We start from the raw sequence: 22,962 nt of genomic DNA, 5'->3' as shown, positions 1-22,962 counted from the left end.
CAAACTTTAGTTCTTGTTGAGGGAAGGTAATTAGCCAGGCAGAGTTTGCTAATTGAGGAGGATCCTGTCCACACAGAGATTATGCACGTATTAAAATGAAGCGAAATACAAATCCTATGATGAATTTTTCCCTGCATAAATGTAAGCCGGGCTTACAGATTGAGCCTACTTAGGCTAATAGGGGAAACTCATTTGCAGCAGTGTTGAGTAAGTAATGCAAGTTAGCCTGCTCAGAACATCAGAATAAGCCACAACAAAACCACCAAGCAAACATTCACATGATGGTCACGTTAAACAAGAAAAGAATGTAAAGCACGTGATGTAAAGCAGCCAAACGTCGGGACGATGATCAGAATGATCAATAACCCCGGATAGGCTCCATGCATGTTAATGCGAGTGGTCTTACGGTGAAGCTGCTCTGCAAAGGTGTCGCTCTTGTGCATTAGCAATGCGGCTCAGCAACAATAAGTGCTGCACATATTTCCGAGAGCAGAAAACACCAGCGGTGCTACTTTCTGCACCAGTGATCCAAAAACACACACACACACACACACACACACTGAGACGAGTCGGTGAGGCACGTTCACGAAATGATCTAAAAACATCAGCATCATCATCATCATCATCATCTTCTTCACCATCTAAACGCAGCGAGTAAACATCGCTTCTCCTGAAGTGAACGAGCTTCACCTGCGACACGCGAACGACGCGGCCAGTGATGACCGATGCTTCTCGCCCACAAAACCCTACACGCTGTCGTGGCTTCACGCTAAACGCCCATTTAACGTTAACGCTCCACAGCGCAGAACACGGCCGGGTCAAAAGCGAGCGCGCTTACCTTTTTTCCCCCACCTCAGCTTGTTTTCTGGAATATCCGCGTTATCCCTCTCTTTCCCCCCTCTCTCCTCTCCTCTCCTCTCCTCCGTGCTGACCGCTCTTCCTGCGCGAGCCTCTTCTGCTTTAATATTTCAGCACGAGCCAGTGAGAGCAGCGGGAGCGGCGCGCGCGCGACTCTCACTGTCCACCGCACAACTGAGGAGGGGCGGGGCGCGGGCGCTGACGTCACGCCGCGTGCTACAGACAGGAGTTTACAGTGGGCTGCCATTTAGGGTTAAATGCGCCTAGGACCCTCTACCTGGGTTTCTCCCTCCTCCCTTCCTTTCTCACTTGATCTGTCCCTCCTTGTAAAACGGGTCTCTGTCCGTCCTCCGTCCCCCTCTCTGCCTCCAACTCTCTCTCCCACTCGAACTTTACCTCTCTCTATCTCTTACTCGAACTTTACCTCTCTCTCTCCTCTGTCTCTCTCCCTTTGTCTCCATCACCCTGCTCTTCTCTTTTCTCTCTCTCACCCTCTCTCTCTCACCCTCTCTCTCTCGCTTCTGTCTTGCTCCACAAGCGAGCAGCACTGATTCCAGGACTGAGTCCAATCCCGGGCCACATACCAAACTGAATGCCCGCCCAGAAGCGGGTCAGCCACGATGCTGCTCTCACAGCTGCAGTAGATGCCTAATACCTAAATCCAGTATTATGATCATTCTTATATCGATATTGTCACTATATTTCGAGAACTGCATGCTTTATTAAGTAGACGTTTATCAGCATAATAATAAAAAAAAACTATTTAAATAATAAATTAAATAAACCCAATAACAAATATGGGTTCTGGCACCTGTATCGGCCCCACTTCCAGGCAGGTCATTTTGTGTGGTGAGAGTGAGAAGAATGTGACCTGGGGCTGAGGTATTGTATCGACAAGGTAGCATTTAAATCAGGGCTGCCTATCCAGCGCAATGTCCTGCTCAAACACACCACTAAACCAGCGGACTGGACTGAGGTCCTCCAAGACTGGAACCAATTGTACTTCAACGGCCATACTTCTGCCCCGTTCATTCATTCTCTAACATGCAGCGTTTGTGGGTGTACGAGCTTCAAGGGCTGCTGGAACATCAGTGTAAACTATGAAAATCTAAGGCAACAGACTTCAGAGCTTTAGCAGAGTTAACCTGAAAGCCCCGCTGAACCGAACACAGCTTTAGTTCCTTTTTAAACAAAGTTAAGTTGTACAGTATAAAGGCCGGCAAACCATATATCCATTATACATGGTTTCTGGACGAGGACTTGTAATGACATCATCACACTAGTTACCGTGGCATCACAGGATGAGCTGCACGCTTCAAACGTGTTCTTTAATGTAGCCTACAAAGCCTGTTTGCAGCCAGCAGTGGAGGGGTTTCTCACTGCACCCCCCCCCCCACACAGCCCTCCACCCAAGAGCGCCATTTACTGTGTGTACAGCATAGTTCACCCTAAACGCAGGATCACACACAGACACACAGGGCTTGATAAATCCACCAATAAGACAGACAGCAAGGTAAATAAGTGTAGGGGGGGGGCATATCTGTTGATATGTTGAAATAAAGCTATAAGAAACTAAACCTGTATCATTACTTAACCAAGACGGCGAGAGCCCAAATATCTTACAGCCACTTTTGTAAATGGCAGCATGAATCGCTTGGGAAACCTGCCACCTACAGGCCGAATCAAACATCACAACTTCACAAAATAATTTAACATTTAAGCTGTGAAATGTTGAAATCCTAACAGAAGGGCATTTAGATGATAAAACAGTGAAGTTCTCACTGTTTACATTCTCAGGGACATTCTAGGGACGTTCCTTAGGCTAATTCCATATTAGAATTCCTAGGGCATAATTCTCAAACGTCCTTCTTTATAAAAAAAAATATATATATATTTTTTAAATCACACAGGACAATTTTAAAAATGCCGTATCTGTGAGTGTATGAATCATCATAAAGATGACAGCAGGTTGTGGTTGTTGGTGTGGCTCATCACCGCAAACTGTGCAACTCAGTTCGCACTGCCTGCATTAGAAATGAACATTTCCATTAACGTAGATTTCCAGAGTTCAGCTCAATTTATGGTTCACTTAAAGAAAATATTCAAAATGCCTTATGCACCAAACAAATAAAACAAGCAATAACAAGATATGTCAAAACCATATGAAATGCACCCCCTTCCCTCCTTAAATTTGCACCAGTGTCTGGACAACTGAATAATCTAGATGGATAAACCGCTGTCTACTAGGGTTGAGTGGTACAATGATAATACTGTTACATTTAAACATGCTGATGGGAACTCAAAAAGAAGACTATTACTATTACAAAATTACAAATGTGTCTAATGTGTCAAACTTCTGTTCCGTGTCTATCAAGTACATGGCCAAATAGGCTCATTCCCCATTGGCATTTAAGAGAGCCACAGGGTGGGGGCGCCGTGGGTGCTCACTGATTGGTGAGATCACAGCCTAAAAACAGGTGTGGGGGGGGTCTTAATTCATCTTTGTTATTTCTAGACCCCAGTCGCTCAACTTCTCTCGCAGACACAAGTTTTAATGTTTACACTTGTGTGGGTAGCTCAGCAGTTAGTCGACAGCAGCTGAACTGAGCTGTCTGACTCAATAAATCTGTAGCTGACTAGCTAACTAAGTGAGTGGGCTACATTTCCAAAACCGCTTGTAAAAATAAATAAATAAATTAATTAATTAATTCTCGTATTCGCTTATAAGTGGCTTTTCTGTAAGCCTGACTTGAATTTATGTTGTGAGCAAATAGTTAGAACATCTTTGAATTTTTAGCCTATTCAAACTAGCAGGTTATCCTTAAAAATAGCAAAGCACTTTTGTAAGTCGCTCTGGATGAGTGTGTCTGCCAAATGCCTTAAAAGGTAAATGTAAATGTAGTTATCCTGCTAAATAAGCTAATGCTAACCAGCTTCTAACATTTGTACTCGTCAGACTGACGGTTTAACATTTATTGAACGACGAAGTGTTTTTAAAGTGAGGTTTTCAGTAAAATAGCGCAGGATGAGATTCCCCGGAAGCAACGTAACCGTAGACCCATCTGTGCTACTTGCGCAACTTACACTATGACAAAAAAAGTGAATGCCACCCAACTGCCAAGAAAATATATTTTCCAGATATTTTGCTCACTTTTCACCTTTCCAGTCTTTCTCATGGTCCCCCTTACCATGAAGGCCAGGAGCCCTAGACCCCACTAGGTTAATCCAGCCCTGCACATTCATACATCTGACAAGCAGCAAGCCTGGAGAGAAGTCTCTGAAAAGTCGCTATAGAAACAACAGCTACGGTCAGAAAACTGTTGACTGAGTCAAGTTATGATTCTTGCTAATTTACCCAACTTATTTAAAATAAATAAATAAATAATTAACTCAGAACAGCCTCGCTGGACAAGCTCTTACTGCAGGCCTACCATTGCATCCTCTGCTGCTGTATAGCTACAACAATGAGGTATCTGTATACATCTGTAACAGCAGCCGCAGATATCAAATTATTTCCTATGCAACCTGCAAAACATATGGCATGCAGATTAGAAAGTGTCAATTTTTATTAAAAGATACGCTCTTTCATACTGAATAAATATCAACGTACTGATTAAAATGTCATGGCTCAAAAATAAACCTGACATGAGAAATTAGTTCTGATCACTTTCGAACTTTCCTGACAGCACACACACACACACACAAACATCCAGCTAGTTAATTGAACAAATGTCAGCGCAACCTAGCACATCTAATTTTCTCTCAATTTCCTCATTTTCTCTCCCCCCCCCCCCCTTCCTCTTTCTCTCTCCCAGCTCGATCGTTGTGTCTTATCTGTGGCCTTGCTATAAACTCCAATTATAACTGGCCCGGTCCCATCATCCCTTCTGCTCGTTCCTTACCAAAAAAGACTCAGAAGGCACGAGAGAAAGAATGAAATGAGTTTCCTCGGGAGGAGATACAGTAAATGGGAAAAAAAGGCCATAAATGAAAATGAACAACCCCTCCCACTTTAATTCCTCTCATACCCACCCCACTCCACCGCCACACACCAACTCCCCGTTAGCAGCCGGAGCCTGGAGTCTGGAGGAAGGATGCTGCTAATTTCCTCCCTTATTAAATTGCGCTGGACACACACGTCCTGCAATGCCAGCCAGCCAGCCTCTGCGAGCACATCCTCCCCTCTTCCATTCTCTCTTCTCGCATCATGCCGGCCTTCTGTTTGTGTGCGTTTGCTCTTTACCTTCCTCTGCGTCCCCTGAATATTTCTCCCTTTGCTTTTCTCCCTTCCTCTTTTAACCCACCTGATCCTATCTGTCCAATTAAGTGTGCCCAGTTCAAGTACTTTTCTTGGAGCGCTCATCTCCTCTGGTTGCTCAACCCCCTCCGCCTCCTCTTTGGCTTCACTCAAGGACAGGGGCTTTGTCTCGATTCCTGTCTGTTCCTGAAAAACGTCTATGCCTCGCTCACTGTGAAAACAGTACATATGTGCTCACCAATTCATTTGGTATGGAGAACAGTTTTTCCCAATGCACCAATACCACTTTTCCTCCTTCCGATACGATACCCGATCTGAAGTATCTGCTAATGCAGTGTACTGATAACAATACAGTCTAACCTAACTACTGTAAACATGCCTATGAATCCCGCTGTTTCTACAATTTCACATTTTATATTTTGGTAAAGGAAGTGTTTAAAAGAATGGCATTTACTGGGTTTTGTTATAACAGCCATTTTCAGGTAAGTTACCTGTGAAAATACTGGCATTACAGATACTACTCATCACAAGCATGAAATTATAATCCCCATGCAGGTACGCTGCTTGCTTCAAGCTGTTTTACAGACCCGTATCATAACTCTGTACTTAAAGGTGCCAGGAAAAATTAATTTATCAAGTATTTGAACTTCGTCTTTGATGTATAAACAGTAAGTACATGACTATGTTAAATGCTATATATGACTAATATGAAAAATGCTCAGATGTACCATTTACAACCTTGTTATTTAGCTTCAGAATTAATTCACACTGCCTTTATTGGTTGGTTGGTTGGTTGACTTTGATGGCTCATAGCCGCATAGCTCAGCATTGCCAATTAGTCTGAAATTATTTTTTGTAGTTTTTATATGTGTACCAAATTCTGAGTCAGTGTGTTCAGTGTCCAATAGGCACAGTGTGTGGTTAGCTAGCTGATGAGATTACAAAAGCGTCTGGTAGCAAGGTTGACTTTTAGCCAAGCATCCAGTAAGCACCCATTCCATCATGGCTCTCCTACCCATCGCCCCAACCGTCTGTACACACAACCATTGCATCTCCCCTGCCTTTTTAGCATTACTTCACTATCCTCCCGAAGTAGCCGTTACTTTATTTAGCCTGGAAAAGTTCTGATAGTGAAGTATCTCAGTGCAATATTAGTGTGCATCTTTTCCAGCACTTTGTACAAAAGGAAAAAGACCAGTTGATAAAACTCATAGTAGCCGATTATAGAAGACAACAGGCATGAGTGAGCGAGTCAGTGAGTTACGGGGTCTATAGCTGCATTCGGAAATGCTCCCCAGTACAGAAATGGTGCACTATATAGTGAGTCAGCCATTTTGTAGCATTGGTCAAAATCTCAGTGCAACATCTCATTCCTTGCAGGTTCACTAACTACCATTCATATTTCAAACAGTGGTCAGACTCATTTATAATGTCTCTGGTCAGACGTATCAGTGCATCAGAGCATCAGTAATACACAAATATAGCTATGAATTGTAAGTAATGTCAGTGCAAATTCTATATAGTGAAGAGTGAATGAGTGAACCGTTCCAAACGCAGCTTGTGTCAGACCTATGTTACGCTAGTTATTTTCAGGGACTGTTAGAACTTAATTTTTTTAGCCAAGGAAAGCACTCCACTCAGCAACCGACCAGGCTAACGGCGTGACTCAGTCCAACTCCCGGTGTAAGAGAAGTACCAGCAGGTTGCCATTAGCGATTCAAGTTACTTTAGTCTCCCATAAAGTGTTTAGATAAGCTCAAGCTCCAGTGAAGTAGTTACTGAAAGGGAACAGAGCCGAGATAAGAGCAAAGCTAACTCCGCTTGGACCTGAAAGAGTAAACAGAGATATGAGTCATCCCCTTCAAATGCCTGCTCTGTTGACCAACCTCATCTGCTTTTCTTAGCTTTGGAAAATGCCCAAGCAATCTCACGTTATTAGGGCTTTATAAACAGCCTATTAGTACTGGTAACGAACTGAAATCCAGGGGTTGGTGGCATGGGTGGGAAGTGGACTTCATAGACAAGTCCCAATGGAATATTAAATGAGTGATTGGTTAAGATGATTTTTTTTTTGAGTGTGGTATGCTCCCAAATGGTCCCCCTCCCCAACACATAAAATAAATAAATAAAATAAAAATACTGGATTGGAACATCCCTAACCCAAAGCACAATAAAATTAGTCGGTGTCAATTACCAATGTGCTACAGGTGGAGGGTATAGAGATCAAGTGAAGCTTGGACTTGAGTTTTTTTTTTTCCTCAAAGTTACAAAGTATCCTTTACTCATGAAAGACATTTTTCAAAGGAACAAAAGCAAGCACAAAGAAACTGTCGTGTTGGGGCCTATGACCAGCAATTACAATTCTAATTTAGATCTGACTGATTTAGAGTGTAAAATAAACATGCCACTGTGGAGTGGGAGGAATCTGGTGTGTGTGTGTGTGTGTGTGTGTGTGTATGTGCAGGAATGGTGTTGTGTAGCTGTCAGGTTGGTTTGGCATCCTGCCGTAAATTGGCACGCCACTGCTTTCCTCACACCTCAGCTAATTAGCCTGCTGCTCAGAGAGCTGGTTAATTAGAAAAGAGCTAACCCTGATTCTCTCTCAGGTTATCAAACCACATACACACACACTTAGCCACCCACACACATCTGACTGACAGGTTTAGCAGATTCCGTGCCATTGTACACAAGTGGAGGACAGATGAAGAAAAATCAGTGGCAGAGGCAGCTAAACATAAATGTGGTAAAAAGAAGCGAGCAGCAATTAGCAATTAAAGCACCTCTCTTTAGCAGCAGAGAAGAGTGCGGTCATGTCTTCTTGCCCTCTTCCATAAAAAGACAACTGGAATGGTGGCATCCACGCATTAACAAGACTGCACTGGTGCAATAGCAAATACCAACCAGGCAGAAAATACACTAAAAGCCAAAAGTATTGGGACACCTGTTCATTCATTTATTTTATTTCTTTTAAAATCGAGGGTACACAAAAATGAATCCTGCTTTGAGTAACTGTCTCTGTCCTGGGAAGGCTTTCTACTAGATTTTGGAGCATTTGCTGTGAAGATGTGATAGAATTCAGCTAGTGAGGTCAGGGTATTGGATGATCACCACCCCACCTCATCCCAAACTCCCGGACTCCTCTCAAAAGTATCGGATGGAGCACCACTATCATTCCAGAGAACACAGTTCCAATGCTCCACAGCTCAATGCTGAGGGGCTTTATACCCCTATAGCCCACGCCTGGCATTAGTCATGATGCCAATAGGTTCATCTGCTTCAGAGAGTCCTATTCTATTGGCAATATCCATCTCTACAAGGACTAGACCAGCAGTGTTTGTACTAATTAGTCAACTAATGAGTCAAAATATCATGACGACTTACATGTGATGCAAACTGTGCCTAGACTGTAAACATCAGTGCTGCACTTTGAAGCAATGAAAGAAGGTTGATTCATCAAATGAGTCAGATTTTCCTTTACATCATGTGGACACAGCTGGGTATGCATGCATTGTTTACCTGTAGATGTGATTGGCACAAATTATCAGACTTAAAACATCTGCTGCTAATGTCTTTGTCCCAGATACTACATGTGATCTGCAGAGGCCTTGTTAAGTCTGTGCCTCGGCAGGTCCGAAGCCCATTAGCATATTAGTCTGTTGTATTAGTCGGTTTTGATTCCTTGGTGTATGTCTGAATTCACACAACAATACTCCCATGCCAGATGCATGGTCCTGCAGTTTACAGAGCTCAAAAACACACAAGCTAGTGCCTGAAATCTGACCTCCAGAACATGGCAGTGCAATCTGAATCTGGGTTCCTATCTAAAAATGTAGACGGGGGTCTCACTTACCTGTTCGTTGTTGTTCATGCATTGCAGTTTCATCTGTTTCAGGTAGGTGGTGGTCAGAGGCATGTTGTAGTCGATAACATCAGGAACCAAAGAGGCAGGGTGGTCATTTTCTGGAAGAACAACAAATAGATCAATGACAACTCAAAAAAAACATTCGAAAAAATGGCCCTATTGTGGAGAAACTGTTTTATATGGCTCTTTAACAGAAGCAAAAAAATAATAAAAGAACCCTTTTTGGTACTACAGAACCCTGTTTGATGAGTGCAATTAGTGACTGTTCTCAGTCACCACTAGAGGGCACTTCATGCTGCATGTTCACCCAATTAGTCTATGATGCACACGGCCCCATCCCTTTGTCCCATTAACAATGCTTCATTTCCAATGCCCTAATTATAATAGCATACATATGCAAAATGCACAGACGTATGCAAAGAGCACATGCATGCATTCACACATGCAAACCCCTCCCCACTCTCCATCCTCCATCCATAGCAGCAAGATTTTTTTTTTCACAAATGTTCTTCCCAAACATTTCCAAAGTGTCCGGCTCTCCAAATGAAGAAAAATGGCTGGTTATAAATAGACTTTGGATAGAACGAAGGTGGTCATGATAATGGCTTAGGCGGTGATGATGATGATAATGAAGATGGATTTGTTGTTGGATGCTTGTATGTGTGTGTGTGAGCACATGGAGGGTGAGTTTTCATGTCCTGTGTATCATGTGCGTCTGTGTGCCTGTGTTCATTTAGTCACTCCACATAAAGCCACTGCTAGGCCTGGTCTAGCTAAATGCAGTGAAAGACAAAACATGCATCTGAACTGAGAAACTAAGTAATGCACTAGCAACAAATGCCACTCACAGAAATCAGCCACAGAAGGAACCTGTATGGCTCAATAACCCAAATGTTATTCAACACAATAAGCTTTGAATACTCTGAAAACATTGAGTCTCCATACAAACTAATTCCAGTTCAAAATCTAATATGTACTAATGTGCTGTATATATTCCAATATATAGCCTAAAGTACTGTGCAGACGTTTTAGGCACCAAAGCACATTGTATTAAAGCAATTCTCTCAGCAATAACAGAATATCAATAACTCAATATCACCATAGAACAGACGCAGGTAGGGCTCTGAGTGGCCCAGCGGACTAAGGTGCTGCCACTGTGACCTGAGGATTGCATCCCGGTTCATGCTGCCTGCCATCCACAGCCGGAGCCCAAGAGAGCACAATTGGCCTTGCTTTCTCCAGATGAATGGCCCTCATCACTTATCACTTCAGTGTAATGCTGGTCCTGATGCATCAGAGCTGGGTGCTGGACGCTTTCCTCAGAGTTTGAAAAGATGCAATGGCTGCTTGCGTGTGGGGGAGAAGACAAATCTCACTCTCCCAGTGTCAGGAGATAAAATTTGGGGTTGAAAGTAATAAATTAATTAATTAATAAATAACTAAATAAAATTAACAAACAATCTCCAGACAGCCTGGTGAAAGTGCATCACCAACTCATCTGATTTAACATTAGGCACCTATGACTGCACCTAGACACCTATGAGGAGCTTTGGAGCTGTCTGAATGGACACAGTGAGGTAAAACAATTGCTCTGTGTATGAAGGTTATTCATATTTATTATTATTAAAATATATATATTTAATTTCCTAGGGGACACCTTTGTTATACAAGTTTACTATATGTTTACCTTTGCACTATATGTTATACAGTGGTGTGCAGTCAGGCCCTTCTAACCATTCAGAGAAGGTGTAATAAAGTAAAACTTATATAATTATATATTCATTAATAAAGCAAAATAGTAATTCAGGATACTACATTAACATGTTCTAGCAGTGTTTTCGTAGCTGTTCTAGGGCATATCTCTGACAGAGTGGATCTAACCAATCAAAACTGCTCATTAAAATGGCTTTAGGGGCGTTCTTCTGCCTACATGCCTGCATGCCTCTTCTAATTATATTCTGAAGGGTCTGATATGTGAGTCTAATAACAAAAACACAATACTTTGACCAATCAGATTCATGATTTCCACTGAGGGGGCAGGTCCATGCTAGTTTAGCACACGCTTGTGTAGCTGGGTAGCTAACTTCATATGGCGACTACAAAGAAGGCAGATATTGTTTTAAATTGAAAAGCATTTTTCAAGGCTACATTTCAGAGAAAAACTCACAATAATTCAGAGAGGTAGGCAAACTCCACCTATAAGTCTGACTCAGAAAGGAAAAAGTTATGAATATACTTTCTGTCGGACAAACTAACGGCTAGCACACAGTGCCAGAAGCTGTTTTGCTGGGATTGAACACTGTTTGGGACAGATTAATATGGCGCATGGAATCAAAAAAGATTTGACAATTTTGCTGTTTACCAAAGGCAGCCAAATGACCTCAATAATCGCCATCGCAGCTGCTGAGTTGTGAAGTTGAAATTGACAACATGAAAGAATGGACTTCTTTCAACAAGATTTGTTTTAGAATTCTTTTCTCAGAAGTTCAGCTATGAGTGCCCTTTCGTCTGTATTGTTTTTAGCTGCATTTGTGGGTTATTTGTATTTTGAAATCCATACTGTGGTTTACAGTATGTTCAATGTGGTTTATTGTGCATTAACAAAACGGGTAGCAGAAGGGGTAACCGGTGAACGCACTGCACGCCACTGATATAGTTATATAGTTAAAGTAAGAATTCTACAGCTGAACCTAGCCCCAAACTGCTCCCTGGGGGCTGGAGTTGGCCATCCACTGCTCCAGGTGTGTGCGTGCTCACTGCCCCTAATACACTAGTGTGTGTTCACTACATTGTACAGCCACAAACACTCGCACCTTTACGTTTACATGTCAAGCGATGAATGTGTATGTAAAAAGACTATTCCTTTTCCACTAGCATTTTATGCGCATGCATCCATGTGACTGCTCGAATAAGCACTCTCCACACACACACACATATATATATACACACACACACACACACACATACATTTTATATTATATAAAGCATTTTAAGTACTTTAAGTGCAGTAAATTAATGTAAATATAGCACGTAGTTGCTATACACTATTATACTGAAAAAATAAAACATAACATGTCCTATTACTTTTGCACACGCCACATTTAATGTTTTTCTTTATCCTGTTAAATTAAGCAAATAAACATTATGTGCTTGCTCTCTGTGTAACTTGTGGACGTATTGTTCACACACACACACACACACACACACACACACACACACACACACACACACACACACACACACACACACACACACACACAGAAAAAGAATCGCACATACACCCTTCATCAGTAATCAATGAGCACTCATATGTTTGTTTACTGAGTGGTATTGACCGGTCTCCTCACATTGTCATTTTCTATGGACTTACTACCATGTGCAGAACGTCCCTCAGACAAAGCAGCAAGCCAGTGATTGTTCCTCAGCTACTCTTATTCTGCCATGTAATTTCAAATAAAATCTACATTTGAAATATTAAAAATAAACAGCTTCACTAATATAAACACCCCCCACCGTCACAGGAGCTCTATAAAAAGCGGGTGAAAAAGCCACAGCCACGGAGTCAATAAAAAAAAAAGCCTGTGTGCTCAGTAATTAATCACTTTTAATAATTTAGCACTGAACTTTTGCGTGGGTAGCTGGAGCTAAAATGAGGGAGAAGGGGGAGGAGGGCCGAGAAGGGGGGTTGGGGGGGGTTACGGACCCCCATGGGGTAAGAAGCCAATTAGCTGCTCTCTTTATGAGCGACACCCAACGTCGTCCCAGCGCTGCCACACAAGGCTGTGACAGATCAGGCCTGGGAGGTGTTCAGAGTGTGTGCGTGTGTGTTTGTGTGTTTATCTCACAGCAAGGAGGGGGTCGGCCGGCAGTTATTCTTGATGGTAATTGGTTCCTATCCACACTGTTGGTTTTGGGGTTTCACAGCCTGAAGAAAACAGCAGCTCAGCCATTTTGGCTCATAATAGGAATTTGGTTCTTTGTCGCTTTCATTTGTCCTGGACAACGTCTCTCCAGCGGTCTCTCCTCCCCCACTGAACACCTCTCAGCTTCCCCAACCCCATCCTGAGTATCGTCCTCTCCCCCACTATTCGCTTTCTTTCCCCTCTCAGAAATTATCTGGCGTCCTGGGAGTGTTTTTTTTTTTTTTTTGGTATGTGTGTAAAAGAGCTGTAATTGGGCTAATTGCAGTGTGCAGGGAGGCAGACATGACACTCCACTGATCAGAGTCTAATGAATGTCTGTGTTACATGTGCGTTGGGGGTTCTGTAGCTTCAGTCTGACTGGGTGTGGACAGAGTAGAATAGCCAAGGTGCTTGGGGGTGTGCAGGAGCGTTCCAGTAAAGACAAAGGCTTGTGAATGCCTTTTGTTTCTCTTTAGGACCAATCAATTCTCTCTGCGAAGTCTGGATGTGCTTGGCAATGGCATGGTAGAGGTTTCTAGTTACTGTATAAATCCTCTACCTAAATTCTGTCTTTGCATTCCACATCATCAATTCTCTGTGTGTATGATGCATTTTAGCTGCAGATCACAGCCATTCTGAAAGTACTCCTAGGAGTATGGACAGGTACTACTGTGCCTCATTTAAAAAGCCTTCAGAGCTGAAACACTCCTGAGAACGTGAGTATGAAGTGGGCGGAGCTAAACTGTGGTAGGGTGAATAGGCGGAGATATGTAAAGAAGTTGGTTTTTGTGACATCAGAGAAATGAGGAAAGCCAACCAAACAAACCAAAGGCTTTTTTTTAAATGCTATGTAAATCAGTGTAACTTTTGTTAGTTGTTTGAGTGTAAGGAATTGAAGTATGGGCCTACTTATGTGTTTTTTTGGGTTTAAAAGGGTTAACGTAAACATGAACCATCCCATCACTGTTACACAAAAAGCTTGTATCTCTACTTCTGCTGTTTTTCACATTAACCTCATTCAAATGTGGCAGGTGTTCTTTATACATCGCCAAAATGTAATGTAATGTAAAATGTAATAAAATTAAAAAATATATATCATATATATATATATACACATACACACATACACACACAGACTCCCAGTATTGAAAAACAGAAATGACTGCAAAACCACCAAATCGTACTTAATCAAATTCAGAATTCTGTGAATTGTTACGCTCTTTGTCAAACATAAACCAATTATGTTATGTCTATATTGGTGGTTATTACCTGTTTGCTACATTGTACATTGTCCTTGGAGTGCACAACTAAAGAAGCAAACTTCACACACCAAACATAACCAGACACAAAACTGTGCACTTTAAATATGTGATGTAGCAACGCAGGAGGTCTTATGGGTGTCGTACCTTTGCACTCGGCTCCACTCGGGCTGATGTGCATCCTCTTCTGACACTCTCCACAGCTCATCAGGAATCGGGTCACTGCCTCTCGGGGCAGGAACGCATACGTCTCTGCAATCTGAGACAATCAGGGAGAGAGAGGGAGAGAGACAGACAGAGAGTGAGAGAGAGAGAGAGAGAGAGAGAGAGAGAGAGAGAGAGATCACACAGATCATTTCATCTTTCCTCAAAACCTGGAAGAATCAGGTTTTGCATTAACATGATTAGGATGATGGACCTAAAGGAGGCCTACAGTGACAAAAGACCCTTGGTCTTGCTCAGGACGTGAAAAGCTGTATGAATGCACATCCCCATCGGTGTAAATCCAAAGCACCCCTACTGGTCGCCTGCAGCGAACTGGGCCTGTTGACCTCCCCAAGAGCCGAGCTCTGGGCAGCCACATACTCGATGCCTTGTCACGTCTCCTGCGGCTGTGCGGCGTTTTGACTTGCTGTCAGAGCTCCGTCTCACTCTGCCTGCTTATGTCCTTCCCATTCTCTATGGAGGCAGACAGTCCAAGCATGTGGCCGGTGGTAAGCTGTAGCCACTAATATGAATGCGGGGCACTTGTGGGATGTGTGTGTGTGTGTTTTTAAAGAGAAAGGTGTGACGATGAAATGTCAGTTGCAGCCCTTGGTGACAGGTCTGATTGACAGAGAGCCTGGCAGGATATCTGGGTGCGCACGCACGCACGCACGCACGCACGCACACACACACACACACACACACACACACACACACACACACACACACACACACACACACACACACACACACACACTTGTTTTACAATATTAGTGAGGACCACCACTGATTTTTGTATTATTTTACAGTAACTGCACACCTACAACCCTAACCTAACTTTTACTGTAATGAACACCATGATTTTTCTTTTATGGTGGGCTCACAAAAAAAAAAAAATACATAAAAATATTTATTTCTTCACTCTTATTGGCTGGTTTACGTCAGTAGCCGCTTAGCATAGCATAGCAGTTAAATTTTTCTACCATTTTTATAAGAACACTGCAATTGTTTATTGGAGGTCCTCTAGAATAGTGTTGCTGTCCTCTCTGGGTCTTTCGGCATCCCGTGGGCACAGTGTGCTGGTAGCAAGCTGAAGTGATTGTATTAGGGTCGGCTAGGGTTAGCGGTTAGTCCATTTTGGATGCCTACTCACTTCACCGGCTTCCCCATGGCAGACACATGCAGTGGAGCTTCCGTCGGCTGACATGCCTCCGAGGAGTGATTCGCTTGTGGTGTTAGTTTTCAGCCTCGCTTCCATCTTCTTCTGAAATAGCGATCACGTTCAGCCTATAAAGTCTTACAGTAGTGGGCTGGGGGTGTGTACATTTCTGAAGCGCACATCAAGACTGTTACGGTTTCTGTTACCTCAGTGTTTGAGGTTCACAAGACATCACATCCAGGTACCAAACTCTTATGATTCAACTATGCAAAGATAAACCGTTTTCCATTCTAGGGCACCTTTAACTCCACTAACCAATCTTAACCCTAACCTACACCTAAAGCTGAGGTGTTGAAAACAGCCAGATTAGAAATGAGGACCACCCTTGGACTAATGTTTCTTGCTGGTCTATCATTATGATGACATACACATATCTCTCCTCACAGAGATAGAAGTACACACACACACACACACACACACCCACACACACACACACACACGCACACACACACACACACACACACACACACACACACACACACACACACACACACACACACACACACACACACACACACACAGAGAGAGAGAACAAAGGTAGTTTATCAGTAGAGGGAGAGCATCCAATCTAAATTTAAATTTCATTAATTCAGAGGGAAGGCAAATGAAGTGCTAATCAGGTTCTTAAATCAGGGAGCAGCAGTGACAGAGACAGAGCTGGAGGGGCCAGGCTCTTATTAAAATGAGGAGAGACTGCTATCCCCCCCAAACCACGTCCTAGTCTGAACTCCAAACTACCTGCTTCCTTCAGTATGGAAACAAAAACAAAGAACTTAAGGCTCCAATTATCACTTTGGCTGTTTTCACACCTAGTTCATTTGCTAAAGAGTGTCTGTCTTTGTGACATTTGTTAGTCTTATGTGTGTTTTGTTCTGTTTGGTGCAGTTGGCTTCACCTATAGCTATGTTCAACCAGCAGCAATCTAAACTATGCTTGGTTATCTTTTTTGGCAACAATAAAAATGAACCAAACCAGAGAGAATAAATAAATAAATAAATAAAATGTCTCAAAGGTCCACCCCAAACAAGGTTGCTGCTCATCCAATGTTTCATCCAATGTCCGCAGTGGGTCTATCTTAATTTAGCTTGATTCCCTAATCAGAAGGGACAACTACTACATAGCATCTTTAATTCAGATTGAGTTTAATGTATGTAAAAGTTTTTTGTTGACAAATTCTATTGACATTTGGCCAAATTCTCACTCAAATAATAGTGTAAATACATAAATACTAAAGAATGACATTTTTAAAAAGATAAATGAAAAACAGAAAAAGAAAGAAACGGCTACAACACCGTGATGCTGTGATAAATCATTAATTCTGGAGATTTCTCCTCTGCCACTGTCCCACCTCTGTCCTGATTTTTATCTGTCTTTTGGTCCGCCCCGAATCCTTTTCTTCTTCGATAACCCCCTCCCCAACGTGCCAAAAGAGAGAGTGCAAGAAAATATACAATATACACACCCCCACACTGAATAACCACAGTCTCCCCTGAGGCTCAGGCAAACAAACATGGGGCAACCATGGCACCACAGCAGGAGGCGAGGAAGAGAAAGTGTGTGTATGGAAGTGTGTGGATAAGAATAATTTTCATATATATATATATATATATATATGTGTGTGTGTGTGTGTGTGTGTGTACACATATACACACACACACAGGGGCAATTTCCCCTCCCAGTGGCCTCAGTACACAGGGTTGCGGAGGAGAGCAGCGGACCTGGGTGGCTCCGGATGTCCAGAGAGATGCTCCACTCAGGACAGCTTCTGGACCGCTGCCACAACCTAACAGCCGGCAGGCAATTAAAAAAAATAGAACAAACAGATGCAGCTGTGTGTGTGTGTGTGTGTGTGTGTGTGTGTGTGTGTGTGTGTGAGAGAGAGAGAGAAAGAGTGAGTGACATCAATTATACATAAGAGGAAAAAAAAGAAACAAAAGACACCATTTATACATCTGATAGAACGTCACTGCCACCAAGAACAGGGGTGCTGAAGAGGTGTTGGGCCACTCACATGGTTTACATGTGTTCCCCCTTTTATCCAAGAGAGGGCAGTATCACAGGGCAAGTTGGAGTGCTTGGTTTGGGGCACACTTATGGAATTTCAAAAATCTCCACTGTCTGAGTGTGATTGTGTGTGTGTGTGTGTGTGTGTGTGTGTGTGTGTGTACGTGCACAGCCTGCGGGACAAACACTGCAACCAAAGATGATTCAGACCAAACACGAGATGCAACTTCAAACACCCCAAACATTGACGACCATAAAAAAAGAAGAGGAATCAGACTCAACAAGTGAGGGAAGAGAGAGAAAAGACGTCAGAGTGAGCAGCTGTAGGGCTCCAACGCTTACACATTAATAATATTTCACTGCACAGATATGCAGTGTCAGAGAGAGACAGACACAGAGAGAGAAGGGGAAAGTATATACAAACATAAGGAGGGAAAGACACATGATAGAAAAATAATAGAGAGTCATAAGAAAAAATAAAGAGGGAGGGAGAGAGAGAGAGAGACACGCGCGCACATGGACAGAGTCACACAAAGACAGAAAAATAAGGGGAGGGTAAGAAGAGACAAAAACAGACAAAAAATGAAAGAAGGGGGCAAGAGAGACACATAAGGACAGAAAAATGACAGACAAAAAATAAGGAGAGAGGCAAAACAAGTGAAAAAGGAGGGAGGGAAGGAGACAGACAGTTTGAGGCAAGAGAGTCAGTAAAAAGGACTGGAGAGAGAGAAAAATAGAACAGGACAGAAACAGCAAATAACCGAAAGAGGACGAGTTCACTCACCGCTTTGTAGGTTTTCTTCTGGCCGGCATGCTTGGGGGCTTTGGCCGGGTCAGAGCTGATCTCTACGTGCATGGCGTAGATGATGTCGTAGAAGTCCTCCACAACAGCAACTCTCTTCAGTAAAGAACCTTCCTGACCTGTGGCTCCATCCACACACTGTGTGAGAAAGAGAGAGAGAGAGAGAGAAAGTTACACACACACACACACGCACACACTTTATCTAAACCAGCCACAGTACATCACCACATATGAGCCATCCATAGGCCCTCACACAATGTGTGTAGCTCTAACTCACATTTAGGTGTGGTGCTTACAGGAAGACGTACTCAAACACAGTTACGGAACCAAATGTGACATTACTTTCTACCACTGCTCGCATGTAATGCTGTGTAGTACCAACCAGCGCAACCAGTCTCTTTATAGCGAAGCAACTCCAAACCATCTTTCCATCTCCAGTGTCCAACAGTTCCAATTGCAACAGTTATTCCAACACCCCCCATTCTGCTACATCGCGAAAAGGTGGGATTACACTTGCAGGAATGAAGGAATCAAGTGACTGACTGTTGGAAAGAGAACATCTTTCAGGACCTTTCTGTTTATTAACATGAAGCAGCTGAGCTGTAGTCGACCAGTCAGGCAGGTTAGTTAGGTCGTTTTGCCCACGATCAAATTTAAGTCTCTTAATGCAGAGTTTCAGACGATACCAGTCCAATCCGATCTTCATGTTTGTATAAATGATACAACCACACGGCTTACTGATGTGAAATAACTGGTTTATAGTGGGTGAATGTGTTATGATCTGGGTTTCTACAGCATGTGTGTATTAGCATTAGTGTTCTCGGTTCTGAATGGGCTCTTCAGTGCTGGTTTAAAAACAAAAAAGGTGTGAGGTTACCCCGTCTGTTTCAGATTTTATATTCTGTTTTCAGGTTCCACTGTGAAAATACACACTGCAGCCTCTCAACTCTTACTCATCTTTTGAGAACATCCTTACTGATGTCGGTCGGGCAATAATGTCTATTAATGCCGCCTTAAGGCCACCAGATGGGGCCTTATCCCAATTCCAATCCGATCCAGTTTAGTGAACATGGCCAATGTTATCTAATTAGGTGTTGTTAGACATGTGGGACTGGGTAGTACTTGTGCTTTGTCCTGGCCAGAGTCCAAACACTGTTTAAAACTTTTTTTTAATCTTATTTTAATCATCATTGTTGAGTGCTGACTCTCTCTCGCAGCAGCTTGGGGGTTAAAGCGGACTGTAATAGCTTCCATTTATCTCCGTGGACAAACAGAGCTGAGCTCTGGGACTGTAATTTGAACTTAAATGGTAATAATATAAAATAACTGCATTTGCTGTTGAAACTTTACACTTACTGGACAAACTGGGTCTGGTCATTTAGGCTGCTCTGCAAACCTAACGAATGGAGTCCGAGATGTGGGTGGGTCTACCCAAGTAGGCATGTCTGGACTCAGTCTCTGAACTTTACTGCGCAGTTGTATATTTGATAACATGGCAGACTGTTTTGGCTTCATTTCTATAGAGGGAGTGGAAACACAGCGTCCATGTATTCTGCAGTCACAGGTACCAACAGGCTCATTGGCCATATATCAGAATCCCCTACCATACAGGCACAATTGGTATGTTTACATTTACTGACTATAGCCCATCTGTTTCAGCATTATCTCAGTCACACTTTACCCAAATCCATGGACAGGGAACATGGCAGTGGTATATAAGGGAATGGAAGGCTGGAGCTGGAGGTCTGCACAGGCTAAACCCAACCTACAGCCATGTGTTTTGAGTTGAGACCATACCCAACCAAGCTTAACCAAGAAGGGTTGTAAATAAGAAATCGACCCAAAGATGGAAGAGGAAGATAAGGAAATTGCACCATGTATTTCTCAGTGTGACGAAGGACAAAATGAGATTTAGAAGTGCAGAATAACTAAAGAGCAGAAATAAACAAAACAGAGCTTCCTACTCCCATGGCAGGGACCACCCTGGTTGCTGCGGCAACCACCGCTAGCCTTGTAGGCAGGTGTGCTGGGCGGAGGGTCATGTGACACCTTGCACTCAAACTTGTGCTTTTGCAGTGGCCAGATTTCTTTCTCCACACACGCACACATACATACACACACTTCATTGACTTTGTCTTCTCCATCATCCCCATATAAACACCCTGCCCAAACTCACCTCCTTTGCCTTTTCTTTTGCAAACCCTTTCCCATCCTCCGTTCCTCACCTCTACCCCCTCCCCCCTGCCTCCACTCTGACCCCTCTGACCTGCTCTGCCACCTTTCACTGCCTTGTGCTGGCTGATTATGGTTACCATGGCAGCCAGGGACAGGGTGTATGGGCCAAGCTTTATTCAATTCGCATTCATCACCTGGTGCTATTGATGATTATTATTAAGTTCATGATACAGGGCACGCACTGATGGCTATGAAGGAAGGGAGAGATTACACAATACAGCAAGCAATATACACTCTACACCGGTATATCACATTCTCAGCATTACGCAAACAAAAGCTCTATATTGAGCTGGATTAGTTTTGTCTAGGGGAAGGAAGTTATCTTATTCTGGGTGACTTTAAAGTATTTGGCCAATACTACTCCATGTAGTATAGCTCTGGATTCTTGTGGACTGTACTTTGGTCATCAGCCTTGTTTTAAACTTGCGTGGGATTTATAAATCGCTCGTTTGTCCTCTATGGACCTTCCACCTGGTGGAAATTTGGAAAAGTGGACCTGTGACATACATAATTGAGTAGCACTGCCCTACAGGCTGACATGCAGACTGCTTCATGCAGTCAGCTTTAGCAGTCAGCCCTTTAACAAGAAGTGATTTACAGGCCATAAACAAGGTGTGAAATGTGAAAGCCCATATTAATTAATGACACTCTAAAAATCTTCATTCAAATTCCAAAAGGTTCCTGAAAATAAACTTCAAATTACTTTAACAATTTGAATCTGGCAGTTATAAATTGCAACATTTAGCGTTACAAAAGCTGCAGCTACAACATACTAAAGGGTGGTGGTGGAACAAACTGACTCAAAATTACAGGCTTTCCAAGCAAAGCTTAAACTGCATCACCTGAAACTGAATACAAAACAAAAATGGACAGAAAGCCAGACTGGACTAGAAAATATCCTAAAAAGCCTACCCAGAAACCAAGAATATCAGAACAGTATGGCGAAAAAAAGGAAGGGCTTATTATCCAAAGCATACCACATCAGTCAAAATGGTGGAGTTATAGCATGGGCAAGTATGGCCATCAATGGACCTGGGGCACTGGTATTTACTTATGATCTAACTGCAGATAGATCAATTCAGACATGTATAGAGCTGCACTTTCTGCTCATTCAATCAAATGCTGCAAAACTGAGTACAAATTACAAGATTGTCACTAGCAAAACACTTAGTCAGAAACAACGTAATTTTTTTATCAATACCATCCAGCAAAACAGTGACAAGTAGGGATGTCCCGCGGCAATCCTGTTGACCGAGATCGGGGCTAAGCATTTTTAATGGATCAGATATTGGCCATTTTAATCCCAGTCCAGTTTCAAGTCCTGCGCGCCCAACCTCAATGTCCAGCATGCCATCTGGTGTCCTCAAGGTGCCATTAATAGATATTATTGCTCAGCTGGCAGCAGTAAGGGCATTCTCAAAAGGGAAATAAAAGAGTTGAGAGACTGCAGTCTAGAACTATTTTCCAGTGGAGCATGAGAACCACACACACACACACACACACACACACACACACACACACACACACACACACACACACACACACACACACACACACCTTTCTTCGATTAAACAAGCACTGAAGAGCTACTTTAAAACCAGGAGGAGGCCAACACCAATGCTCACCAACACACACACACACACACACACACACAGCAGAACTACACACTACACTGAAGCAGTTATTTTACATCAGTAGTCGGAAAACACAAATCTCACATATATATACGAAGTGACTTAATTGCAGTGTTGAAAAGGTGCTGGGAGCTGAATGTTCAGGGAGGAGAGTCATACTGGATTATAATAAATGAAACACTATAAAAAAAAGTAATTTTAAGAAAACTAAATAAATCATTTAGCACATTTGATCTAAACTGTGTGGCTGTATTATTTATACAAACACAAAGACTGGCTCGGAATCAGCTGATCCTCCGCATTAAGAGTCTCAGATCATATCAGGGGGCAAAATACCTAAATCGGGGCACCCCTGCTGACAAGCATGTTCAGGCTACCTGTGGAAATTTGGGGACCAATTAGCCTGAACGAAGCTAGTCAGATGTTTCAGAAAGGACATTACAAGCTCACAAACCAGCCCAAGTTCTGTGAAACATGCTCTTGTATACAGAATGCTTCAAAATACCAAGAAACATACATGCTTCCTGTTTTCCACTGCACTATATTACCTCCAGGAGATGGGGCACGTGTGCCAGACTCAGCCAGCGTGTGTATTTGTGTATATGAATGTGTGTGTGTGTGTGTTTGAGACTTATGCTGCTGTAGCAGGATGCTGCCCTGCCCCCCTCTCCTCCTGACGGTTGCGGGGCACATCAGCGGCCCGGGACGTTAGTGTGTGTGACAGC

At 42.9% G+C, this 22,962-nt stretch overlaps 1 protein-coding gene across 2 annotated transcripts in view; it reads right to left on the bottom strand.

Moving 5' to 3' along the window:
* Positions 1 to 22,962, bottom strand: part of nol4lb (nucleolar protein 4-like b) — a 126,562-nt gene that overhangs the window by 86,336 nt on the left and 17,264 nt on the right. Inside the window, exons 2-4 of one of the 2 annotated variants that reach the window (XM_072696562.1) lie at positions 18,351 to 18,506; positions 14,287 to 14,398; positions 8,967 to 9,076 (exon numbers count right to left, since the gene is read on the bottom strand). In XM_072696562.1, the coding sequence (XP_072552663.1) occupies positions 8,967 to 9,076; positions 14,287 to 14,398; positions 18,351 to 18,506 (378 nt within the window). Of the gene's footprint in view, positions 1 to 838; positions 972 to 8,966; positions 9,077 to 14,286; positions 14,399 to 18,350; positions 18,507 to 22,962 lie in introns of those variants that run through there. The other variant, XM_072696563.1, reaches the window with a different exon arrangement.

Source organism: Salminus brasiliensis, chromosome 14, assembly GCF_030463535.1.
Source record: "Salminus brasiliensis chromosome 14, fSalBra1.hap2, whole genome shotgun sequence".
Lineage (NCBI taxonomy): Eukaryota > Metazoa > Chordata > Actinopteri > Characiformes > Bryconidae > Salminus > Salminus brasiliensis.
This window is presented reverse-complemented; position numbering and strand designations above follow the sequence as displayed.